This window comes from Aulonocara stuartgranti, assembly GCF_965226115.1.
Source record: "Aulonocara stuartgranti genome assembly, chromosome: 2".
NCBI lineage: Eukaryota > Metazoa > Chordata > Actinopteri > Cichliformes > Cichlidae > Aulonocara > Aulonocara stuartgranti.
In genome coordinates, this window is record NC_138940.1 from 26,126,829 (window position 1) to 26,139,627 (window position 12,799).

At 40.4% G+C, this 12,799-nt stretch overlaps 1 protein-coding gene across 1 annotated transcript; it reads right to left on the reverse strand.

Annotated features, from left to right (window-relative positions):
- Window positions 1-382: 382 nt before the first annotated feature.
- Window positions 383-3,620, reverse strand: LOC309689212 (zinc finger BED domain-containing protein 4-like; the record flags this gene model as incomplete). The annotated part of the gene is made up of 4 exons (XM_082505469.1): window positions 383-738; window positions 947-1,263; window positions 1,409-2,469; window positions 3,417-3,620. The coding sequence occupies 4 exons, from the start codon at window positions 3,618-3,620 to the stop codon at window positions 383-385; spliced, it is 1,938 nt and encodes a 645-aa protein (XP_082361595.1).
- Window positions 3,621-12,799: the final 9,179 nt, after the last annotated feature.

Genomic DNA, 12,799 nt, shown 5'->3' on the forward strand with positions numbered 1-12,799 from the left:
ACTGGTTAAATTGTACTCAATTACAAGTAAAAGTACTGGTGTTAAAAAAATACTTGAGTAAAAGTACAAAGTACTGTTCTCAAAAACTACTCAGAGTATTAATTACTTTTTAACAGACTGATGTTTTATCCTGTTGTCAATAGCAGGCATTCAACTCGATTCACCAGTATAAATATTTATGTTCAAAGCACATTTTTCAGATGAACAAGGTATAGAAAGGTAACTTGTTTTGTAAATAAATGTAGATATAAAAGGAGGAATTTTGTTTGTTAAAACAATGACAAAAATGTTTCTGAACATGCGTAGAACCATTTAAACTTTTCCCCATACACTGAACAACAGGCAGGTAAGTGTCTTAAAGTCTTAGCATTTCTTTCACACTTTACTTTCTGAACCTTTTGTTCAGTTTCAGCAAGAGCTGGTTTTCTAAATTAACAGAGGCAATCCGACTTCGTTTGGCAGTGAAGAGTAGACCAGCACAGCTAAAAAGTCGTTCACACGCAGCAGAAGCAGGCAGAGCTGTTTTTAGTTTAAGAGAGAGGTTTTTGATGGCTGAGAAGGAGTGCAGCAGCTCCATGGTGTCTGTGGCACAAGCAAGATAACCATCAAGCTCAACTGCACTTTGCAGCCTTCTGGAGATTGGTCTGGAGAAGAATTCATCTTCATCAGATGACTCTCTTTGCTGATCCTCACTCTCATGCTCTGTCGTTTCAAGATGTTGTTTGATGTATGTCAAGGCTGTAATTGCAAGTAGATAACACAATTTTGTTATTTAAATTTCAGTGATTATTCCTGAACACAAATTTAAAATCGGCAAATTCTCAAAAAGGATTGTTTAGTATTCAGGACAGACCATCAATAACTTACAATGTATTAGGTGAAATACTCACTTAAGCATGTGTTCAAATGTAAAAATACACAAAAATGGGATCACATGAATCCTTACCAGCCTCTGTTACATCTGCTCTGTCAGTCCAGGAAGTCTTGAACTTGGGTAAGAGGACTGCAGCTGCAGCCAACTCTGGATCCTCCATCATCGCTCCAAAACGCTTTTGAAGGCCATTTTGCAGGGCTCTGATGAGTGGCACGCATGTCTTGCTTGATGTCTCCAGCCTGCTAAGTTTGGACAGTAGTTGTTGGATTACTGGCAGGAGCCATCCCATAAAGGAAGTGGACTCAGACTGAAGGATGTTTGAAGCTTTCACCAGTGGCTTCATGGTGGTACAGTACTCCCTTAGGAATGCAACTTCTGCAGGACTCAACCTGTAAGACACAACAACAAAACCCACCATGACTATAAAAGGGATCTTCTGATTTAATATTAAGAGTCTGCTCACGTTTTTAACCATCCATTAAGGAAAATTCACAAAATTTGAAACCATATTGGTAGGTGTCCAATTTTACTCACATTTTCACCTTGAACTCCTCACAAATGCTCCTGATGGCATCTTCCCCCTTCTCATCAATGATGCGTATTATCCTTTCAATGGCAAGGTAGGTTGAATTCCATCGTGTTGCATTGGGACGAATGATCTGTAGCTCACACTTGTCCTCTACCACTTCATTAGCCAAATGAGATCGGCCAGTTTTGTTCCAAATGGCCTGGCATTTTGCAAAGGTTGCACGGGAGAGCCTCTTGTAGGTTTCATTCATGCTCTCTGCTAGGGCAGCATCAGTTGTTGCCACAAGGTTTAGCAGGTGACATGCACATCGCTGATGAGGCGGAAGTTGATACTCCAAACCAGAGTCTTCATCAAGAATTGCACTTGCCTCATGGTAGTCCCTATGGTCAGTCAGGTCAATAGTTTCTGGGTCTGCTTCATCTTCAGCTTCATCTGCATCATTTTGTGCCCCAAACATGTGGAAGGCCTTGACAAAGTTGGATCCACTATCAGTTGTGGTTCTTACAACTTTGCCTCTAATCTTGTATTGGCAATGGATATCATCAAGCGCACCAGCAAGCATGTCAAATGTGTGAGACCCTCTCAATCTTTTGCATGCTAGTGCTGCAGATCTTCTTTCCAGGGACGCTTCCTCTATCCAATGGCATGTGACTCCAAGGTAACTTTTCTGATGAGCTGACCAACAATCAGTAGTGGTAGCAACAAATTTGACTTTATCCAATGCTGCAACCAAAGTCATCTTCATGTGATCAGCAGCTTCACAGATTCTGGCACGGACAGTGGGTCTGGAGATGACTTTGGCTTGAGGTTGTAATGTGGTAACCAATTCTTTGAAAGATGGCTGTTCTACCACTGCAAATGGCTGTAGACCCTCACATATGAAATTGATGACAAGCTTGTCAACAGTTGCTTGTGGAACATGTTTGTTTGCAGCTCTCAACATCAGGTCTGGTAACTTGGCTTGTGTATTTGCTGAGAGCTTGTTTGGTGTGGCTGTGGTCTTTCGCTGTCGAGATGTTGATGCCACAGTGATATTGTACTGCTCAATCTTCGATGGATGTTTCCTCTGTAGAGATAAAGATTATCATACGTCAGGTTCATACATTACTTCATAACATCACTGTGATTAACACTAAAAGAAAACACATTTTTAAAACATTATTCAACTAGACTTGAGCTAATCTTTGATTGTTGAGCATAGTATAAAAGAGTGGTGAATTGGTCAAATTTTGCAGATATATTGCTGTATTTATTTACAAATGTAAACCAATTTTGAACGATCATTGCAAAAAACATGAATTTCTGTATACATTCTAAGTTCTGTAATATGTATACTATCTGTAAAAAGAGTATCGACCAATGTATCAGTATCTAAATTTTTAACTCCTTTTTATCAGTATCACCCTAAAGTTTTCAGTATTAGTCAGGTCCTAAAAATACTAAGAGAGCAAAATATGTGTATCTAGCAAATCTAATTTAAGAAAAGGGATCACATACACAAAAATGCTGCCCATACAGCTAACAAATAAAACCAATCCACATTATGTTCTTTAAAAAAAGATATCATATTGGGAAACATATAACCCTACTGATTAAGAGCCATGTCACTATGATAGACCTATATCAGGCCAATGATACTGATCAACTGATCCATCAAGCGGGCTCTGGTACATGTCAGCTGAGAGCTGGAAGATTAATTTGAGATGCAGCTCAGCACTGTGTTCAAGTTTGTTTGTTTTTTTTAAATAGGCCAGCTGATTGTAGGCCTGTGAGTTTTAAATGACTACAAGTTTAATTTATTGTAATGACGGTGGTTATCCAAATAATAAGCTAAAACATTCCTACGAATTGTAGCTCAGTTATGCATGCACACACGCACATTAGCTAGCTCCGTCTTATTTTAATATCAGGCTAACCAATGGCGGTGACAATATCTTAGCCAAACTAGTAACCTTAACACACATGAAAAATAAGAAAGCAATATCATACACGTATAGTTGTAAAACCTCTTACCTCAGTGTGTTTTTTTAGATTAGATGCTGAAGTCTTGTAAGCTGAAATGACTGTAGAGGTCAAACAAAGTTTGCACTGCATCTGGACGCTGTCTCCTTTTCTTCCTCTGTACACGAAAAATTCCTCCAGGTATAGCCACGGGCACGCGTCCTCCGTCTTTTCTACGTCGTTTTCATGGTTGACAGTGTTGTCCTCTGTCTCCATTTTGGCTTCTTTGTCTCCAAATCTTTCGTCTATAAAGTAGTTTATACTCCACCATTTAGCACCTCCAGACACCTGTGCCTGCTACTGCAGCGGAGTTTATTCTTTGCTTACGTCTTAAATTGGCGCGGTTGCGATTGCACGGCCTTATTGGCTGCAAAAATGCAGACGAAAGGTTTGAATATTAATTTAAATTGTGGGCGTACTCAGTAGTGACTTTTGATTTTATAAGTAGCGAAGTAGATTACATGGTGTAAGTTGTACTCAAGTATGAGTAAAATTACACACTTGAAAAATTACTCGTAAAAGTACAAGTACCCAAAAAATGTACTTAATTACAGTAACGTGAGTATTTGTAATTCGTTACTTCCACCCCTGCCAGTTGCACAATGTTCCTTTAGCTTTTTATTTTTAGTGCCACTTACTTTCCCAGCCTTTTGTTGCCCATGTTGCTGCCATTATATTTGACATGATATTATTTTTCTACCAAAATGATTTTCTGACTTTAAACATTTGAGATGGTTTTGATGTTCTATTGCGAAGATTTTGTGGTTTTTTGTGATTTTCACATCATTGCATCCTAATCGTATTTACATTGTAAACAGCATCCCAATGCTGCACTGTCAGCACAAGTAAATGTAGTTCCTTGAAGAACATTTCAACAACCTAATTTTATGCAACGCTAACCGAACCTTGGGCTATATTAATGTAATAATAAAATATTATTAGTAGATAGGACTATAAACTTAATTTCAGTCTAATTTTTAATTCTAATAAAGGAATCACAACTCACAATGTTTGTCTATTGAAAGCATCAGTAGACTTTTTTTAATTCAACGAAGTGTAAGCAGATGTTTTTATCAGTTGTCCTGGCTGAATTCCATCCTCTACACTGACAGTTCAATGCCTATCCCGTCTTTATATTATACACTACACAATCATCATCAGCTTAGCTTCAAATTCATCTCTACTACCCTTTAGTAGAAGTACAGATATTTGTTTAAAAATGTAGGGAATAAAAGTAAAAAGTTGACAAAAAATACTCAAAAAGTACAGATACCTGAAAATTCTAGTATTTGTACTTACTTAAATATTTCCTACCTCTGACTGCCAATGATAGATGGAAGTTTTGCCAGCTAATGCACAACAGGTCATGGTGCAATACTGTTGCATATTTTTTTTATTTGCCTCCAAACACTGCATCATAAAAACTGCTAGAGCGAAGATCTCACCAAAAATCATCTTGATGGCGAATCATCCATCATGATTTGGGCAAGGTTATTGTACAAGGCCACTGAATTTGTTTATGATGGTGCACTGAGAGCGAGCTAATGTCAACTGTACTTCATGCCTCCTACTTGGAGGTTGTAAATGCATATGCAATGGGCTGTGATCATCCTGTAAGTAGTTGAGGACATGATGGCAGCTTCAGTCGTGCCATTCACACTAATGTGCTGGGCTATAGGAAGTGAACGACTGGCCATAGATACGTGAACCCATTTGATCTTAAGAAGACACAACACAGGTGAGGAACCGCTAAAGCAATCATGCAAACAAGTAAAACATTAGGAGGCTTTTCTTCCGTTTTCATTTCTTGGTGCCTCACAAACAACTCGAGCATTTTATTGTAATGTTCTGGCCTAACAAAGCTGAGATTGGAGATTTATTTTCTTTCCCATTATCTGCCTCTTGATAACAACAAGGTAAATTATTTGGTGATTATGGCGGATGGGGATGCACTGAGTCAATCAGTTTCCAAATGGAAACTGGATGGAACAAACACAAATTTAAAATGGGGAATCTGTCTCCAGGGACTCAGGCGATAGATAGACGCGTGGCCAGACTCTCAGCGCGCTAAACAACTCCTGGATGATTTTAATTCACACAGCCCACCCAGTGGATGGCACCAGCCAATTCAGCGGATAGTAAAAACAGCAGAGGTTAAAGCTATACTGAGGACCAATATAGCTGGGGAGAATTTTCATTAAAAAGGCAACAGAAAACGAACAACTTTGCATGGAGCCTGGCTATAGTCGTGGCTGAATTTCCCTCACAAAACCTTCATCATAACGCTCTGCTGATTTTGATGAATTTCAATCCACATAACTTGAACCCCCTGATGCACCAACAGCCTCCTGTGCACAAACACACACGAGTATTGTATGCACAATCATGTGTGCACAAAAGAGAAAAAGAAACACTTAAATTTGATGCTTTCAGAATGAATCCAAGAATCTATACTTGCAGTTTCATCACCACTTCGTGTGCGGCATTTCACCCTCACCTGCAGGAACCCTGTTCTCCAGGACACAATACCGTCTGTCTCATATTATAGCTTTTTAATAACTGATAGGGATCTGTGATCTCTGCACGGTTATGTGGTAAGTTTTCACTATTAGCATGTTCTTGGGTGAAACCTCCTCTTTCACCCGTTCTTCTAAACCCTTCTGAGGCGCTGGCATGCCATAACTCATCCAGGCACCCATGCTTTGCAGCCAAGCCCCGAAGCTTTCTCGGAGGAGATTAAAGAAGAAAATTCTGAACGCATGGGGAAACATTTGCCATGCTGAACACTTGTCTTCGCTGTCACAAAAAAAATAAAACCCCACATGCACACAGACAGATGTGAAGGTAGAGGAAAGTGATCATAGGTACACAAATGCAAACAATGCAAAGCTCTACAGTAATCACTCTGGTTGTCACTGTTGTTATTGTTGTTGTTTTTTTTCATGAAAGTCACACAGAACTCAGTTTTCTAAACCTGGTTCTACTCCGACTTTTTCTCATCGACTGCCGATGTAGAGACTGCTAAATTAAATCTAGCCTGTTGAGAACAGGGCTATTTTTACCAGCATCATGAGACTGAGAGTCAATCCAAGCTGAAGCTGTCTATAAAGAGGAGAGGCAATCTTGGTTTTGAATAGGTCTGAACGCTCAATCAGCAATACACTGCACTCCAAAGGAAATAAGAGATCTACTTCAATTCTGACATGGATTTCTTTCTCTTCTCTCTCAAACATTGTCTTCATGATCACAGCCAGTCGCATAACTCCACATTACGCTCATAAAGGAGAGCGTCTGGGATGTTTTGCTGAGATCAAACATCGGTGCCACCCTTGCACGCACATTTATCTCATGAAATGCAGATTCTTACGCACTGCCCCGGCTCAGACGCAGCCTCGGTGCGGTTATCAAAAAGAAAAAAGAAAAAAGCGCTAATGACTGGGCACAGCTTAAAGCAGTAACTGCACAAACCAATGTAATAATGCATCAAACCACAAGAGGGGGAGGCACCACCTGTTTTTATTCCCAATAGCCGAACAGTCAGAGCAGGTCTGGGTGACAAGCTTAATTTAAAATGCACTGCAATAATGGCTCACGCACTGTGTCATCCTGTTTGAGAGAAAATTTGCAGCTTGGATATCAAAAAAAAAGGGGGTGTGGGGGTGTTCTGGACAAATTACATGCAGGAACACCTGAGAGCAGAGACACAAATCAACTCAGGCCTGAACCAGCCCGCTTTTACAACCTCTATAAACCCCTGAGGCAGCCTGTGATATGCTCCACTGGCTGCAATCTATTACATAAATATGCTCAAATTTTACATGCATGTCTACTATCTGCCCGAATCTCTATTTTGCAGCAGTAATTTAGATTTGTATCACAGACTGACAAATAAGAAGAAAAAAAATGGGGGTGGCGGGGAGATCATGATGTGCAGTGTTATCCCTTGACCAGTAGGTGGAAATGCATGCATATTAAGTGACTGAGTGAGTGCCAAGAGGTTTTGCTGCAGTGCCATCTTCCTCTGGTGGATAATGCTCTTCCACGGAACCCTGTGTGTACATCTTTAAGCTGGTAAAATGGGTGTCAGAGAAGAGGAAATCTGTCCTGAGTCGTATTTTATGGCGGCTGAACGCTAGCTGAACCCGGTGCCAACTAGGATGGAATCCAGCTCCACCGCGATCTTTGTTGGATAAGGGGACAAGAAAATGGATCATTGGTTGAAGGCATGAATGGATGGACCATGTGTGATCCCATCCTTCAGCAGTAATGCCAATGAGTTACCCATCCTGGAAAATAGTCCGTATTCATAAACTCTAAATGGGAGTTAAAAATACACACAAAATCTTTCACTGAGCACTCATAGGCCACCCATGACCTCATCCATCTTTGAACTTGGCCTTCACTTCGATCTTTACACACCTGTAAACTTTAGCGTTTGTATCTTGACATTATTACATCATCTAAAGCTGTCCACAGGCAGGAATATAAACAACTGCCAATGAGCTTCAAGAAAAAAAAACCTTTTTGGTTGGCAGGTCCTGCCTTACAGAGTCACAGGGTGAAAATGATGCCAGCTTTGCTATCATGGGCTGGCGACAAAGACAGTTACATGTCGGGTATAAACCCGGTCTCTCTGGTGTTAAAAAAAAAAATTTTTTTTATTGATTCCTTCTTCTTTGCAGGCTTAGCGCTTGTCCGTATCTCCACAGTGAAATCACTGAACTCCACAGAGGATTATGTATAAAGCGGTGACTGCAAGTCCCGTGTGCACTAAGGCAGTCTCTGCTTCTATAAAGACAGGTAGGGATGAGATGTTATCTGGAATGACACTGTGTTTGATATGTTCATCTTTGATCCACGGGCTGACACGCAGGAACGGGAATGTTCGGATCAATGCTTTTCTAGAGGACGTTCGCAGGATTTGAGGGCTAGCGTGTAACTTTAGAGCGGTATATGTAAAATCTAACGAAATAAACTTGACAATGCTCTCTATCTGCGTCAGCACCTATTCAAATTATTCATTAAGTTTTACAGCTAGAAGGGAAAAAAAAATCTGCGCAGCCCCCAGTTGATTGGAACAACTGCGTTGGTGCCTGTGTATTACTCATAAATATAGCAATAAAGTATAGATCAACAAAGGGGCGGGGTGGGTAGGTGGGGGGCATGCCACAGAGTTATTTGCAGACCTGCAGGCGATGTGTGCCGCATACTGATAGTGCTGGAACCCCACAGACACTGTGTGAATGCTAAGATGCTACAGAGAGGTGAGACAACTCTTTGCGGAGATGGCGAGCTCTAATTCAAAAAGCCCCCGAGGGCGATGAAGGATCAATACGGTGTTTGTCTCTTTTTATTGTTTTTGTTCTCTCCCGCCACCCCCGAAACTATTTTGAGCCTTTTAGACTTTTGTTTGTTTGCGTAAAGCCGAGTGACGCGCCTCTTCTCTTTTCGAACAGTCATCAAACGAGCAACTGCGCACAGGCATTTTACACCCTCGAATAAAGCCACTTTCATGACTGTCGAGAAAAAGAAAGAAAACACAACATAAATGCCCTCCCTTAAGCCTGGAGAAAAGACTAATTATGCCATTAGAAACTTAAAATCCCATCAAAAAGGAAGTTCTTAACTTCAGCGGCGCAGTTTGGCGCTCAGCATGGGGAAGCGGGAAAGGGGATGGCAGGAAGACAAACTGCAGTTTCATACTTTGATTGCAATTTGCAAGAAAAATGTGTAACCAAGTGTTGCGCACGCGTAGTCTGCAGCATAACTGATTATCCACATCCAACAAATTTTGGCAGACATTTTTAGTAGAAATCTGTTTTGTTTTTTTTTATATCGCTCACTCTCTGTGCTATCAGTGGGTGTTCAGGAACCAGGATGGGAACAGGGGAACCGGTCATTGAGGAAAAAGCAATCTCAAGTTCTCCACCAGTGGCCTTGTTGACACAGTTGTCATGAAAAATGGTCCTTTGAGACGTTGTTTGATACAATAACTTTTCTTTAGCAAACATTTTCGTTCTGGCTTTGCTCCTAAAAAACGTCAAATCTCTAATCCGAACCTTACTTAATTCGTCCCTTTTACTGGAATGACTCCATTTCCAGAGGGAGCTCTGACACAGACTGGCATACAGATGTCCCCTCACAAAACAAGGCATCTTTGTGGCTCAGTTTTCATCCTCTTATTTAAAATCCAATTATGAGAGGCAATGTTTGTTGTGGCTGTGACAGGTCATAAATGGGCAAAAACTATTCCAGAGATTTGATGATTGCGCATGAAGCAAAAAATAAATAAATAAAAATGATGTTTTCACAGTGAGCTATTGTTTTCCTTTTTTCCTCTCTCTGTGCACTGAAGTAGGAGGAGAAGACCTGAAATGACTGCAGTGTCATTGTTAGTCTAGTGGCATCTGGCAAGTATAGTTTGCAAGATGCACTATGTTTTTATTGTGCTGCTGCACTTTGAGGTGAGAATAGTGGCGAAATAATTTTTCTAATGCTTAAAAAGAGCTGTGATACTACACGCTAAACTCTTATTTGCATTTCAAATCCGCACAAAAGCAACGTCAATATCCCAAAATAACATCTTGCCCTCTTGTGGTGTTGATAACAGTGCAAATAAATCTAAGAGGACACTGTTGCAGCACACAATCCCTGCTTTCTCCCAAAATATTAAAGCTTCATCTGTTTTATGAAACAGAAATGCTACAGTTTAGACTTGTCAAGTTTCAGGCACAGAAATACCTCAGTTCATTTTTTAAATTAAACTTTAAAATTAAAGCTAGGGTACCTTTATTGTCTTGGTTTAAAGAAAGCGAGGGAAGAATTGTGCCCATGACTGAATAAAGCCTTCATTGGGTGTCACTGCTCTCCTATGCTACCACAATGTGGTCAGGCATCCATCCTCCCCATGCAGCCATGTGACAATGGAGGATTTTCTTCTCCTCTGCAGTTCCTATTTTTGAGTGACTCACGATATCAAAGCTGTGATTATGCAAGCAAGATCCAGTGTGGATCCTTGATTAAATCTTGAGCACCCACCATAAGACCACACAAAACATTATGCTTGTCTGCACATGAAATTGGTCGGGTATGACTCACTATTTGCCATGGTTTTCTGTGAGTCTGTGAGGCAAGTAATCAAATAAATCAATACACAATTTTGGGTAAATCAAATACTGCCATCATGGAAATGTGCCACTTCATATGTGCGTGTGAATGCTTTCTTTTTGTCCCCACTGTCCAGTCGCATCCCACAGCCGTTCTTGAATCGCACAGAGGTGTTTCCAGGCTATGTTCGAGGTGTAATCCCTCCGTGTTTGCTCGGAGACTGCCGCAAGTCTCCGTCAACTTAGAAATGTCTAACACGTGTTTGCTGACGGTGCTGGTGATGTATTTCGATCACATTTGACCCCTTTTAAACCAATAGCTTTACCCGTGAATACAATCTAAACTGGATTAAAGCTCAAGTATTCCCATATGGAAAAGATATATATAAATCTTATAAAGTTTGCATCTGTCTTGTGCGAAACTTGTATGAAAAGCATACAAGAGTGAAAACAGATATAAGATCCCTTGAAAAATTAGCACAAGGGGAGGGGTTATGGTTTGTGTTGACCAGAGCGTACCCTGCCTTGTAACTGGTGTCTGCTGGTGGAGGCTCCCCTGTGACCTTAAACCGGATAAGCAGTAAACACAATGAACAGAGGAGCAAATTCGTTCATTTTATCTGATTTAAATGGGACAGACACTTAACAATGCTAGGTAAAGACCCCACACTAATAGAGCGACCTCCTATGAGCAAGGGTTAGAGTCACTGAGCCTGCTCTCAGTATGAACCGAGAATCGGCTCTTGCGGTTCGCTGTATAATGAGCACACAAATAACAAAAAAAAAAAAAATCATTTGTGCAAATGCAGAATATTCAGAGACAAAACGAGACATAAAAAAACCCACTCCAGTTACAGCTCGAGCCATCCAGTAATGCAATTAGTGACAACAAGGGAGAGCTGCCCCTGTGGAGTGCAATCTGTGGAAAAACAAATTACAATCTGCAATATTTCCTAATAGTTAACAGTTGCATGCACGCTAGTTTCTTTAAAACGCTGGCTGAGAACGGAAGTTTGGAGGTAACACACAGAGCTAAGTGAGGATCTAAAGAATGACCTCTGTGCTCTTCCCAGAGTATGTGGTTTGGTAAAATGTCTTCACGAAAACGGTGTATTGTGAAAAGATCATGCCGGCTTCTGGTGCTTCACTCAGAGCTGTTTTAGGGTTAAAAAAAAAAAGCAGGAAAAATTGTTGTTTCCCTCGAGGCCACTCGAAGTGAGTCAGTCCCCATAGACTCGTTTTAAAATGCCCAAATTCAACCATGAAAATAACATGTTTACAGCCTGGTTGTTTGTTTTTAATCAAATTTTTTAAAAAAGAAGCCTTTATAACTAACCCATCAGGGCTTTGTTATGGCTTAAAGTTACCACTTTAAATGAAAGGCATGCCTGCAGCTGCCGGCGTCCTCAGCCTCCGTCACTGAAACTAAAACCACTTATGCTGCGTTTTATTTAGTTATCATTTTAGAAACGTTTTATCGGCATTTTGTAGTCTGTTTTTTGGCACTGCATTTGTGATGCGGGATTAATGTCTGCTATTAGTAATTAAACATTCTCAGGATTGCTTGAAGCCTTCATTATGAACAAAGAACTATTACCTCTCCTTCGTCTTCTTTTATCTTAGAATATGAAATCAAATAAAGCATCAGGGTGGCATCGGGGAGCTGTGATGAGTTACATGTCACATCAAGGTTCATGGAAAACACTTCCATTAAATACTGGCATTCAACAGTAGATGTGATTATATAAACAGTTCCTTAAGCTGATGCTAAATGTTATCAAGCTGGGTTATTGTCCTTTATTTTTCTTTGTAATTTCTTCAACCTACACCCCGCTGCCATAAGAAGACATCAGGAATATGAAAATATTTGTATTTCCAAACAAACAAAGAAAGAAAAGGAAAGATTAGAAACTGCTGAGAGACTCCTGAGAACTGCCAGGAGGAAGTAAGGAACGAAGGAAGGAAAGGAAGGAGCTTTTTTAAAAGAAATCATAACTTGGCAAGTGTGGCTGATTCTTGTTTTACATCAAATCTATAATCAGATAAGCTGCAGAAAGAGAACTCTGTGCTTTCTAAACCACTGTTTTGAAAGGCATTACGAATCAAACAGGAACCGCATCAGACTGCTGTCAAAGCCCCGCAGTTTGAGGGTAAACAGAGGCGCACGACATAACTGCAGATGGGTGACAAATTAAAGGAAAAATGGCAAATTAAATGAAGGGAGAAACGCTACGAACGCAAACGGTACCACACAGCTGCACTGCGTGGTACAATTAAGCAGTTAACATC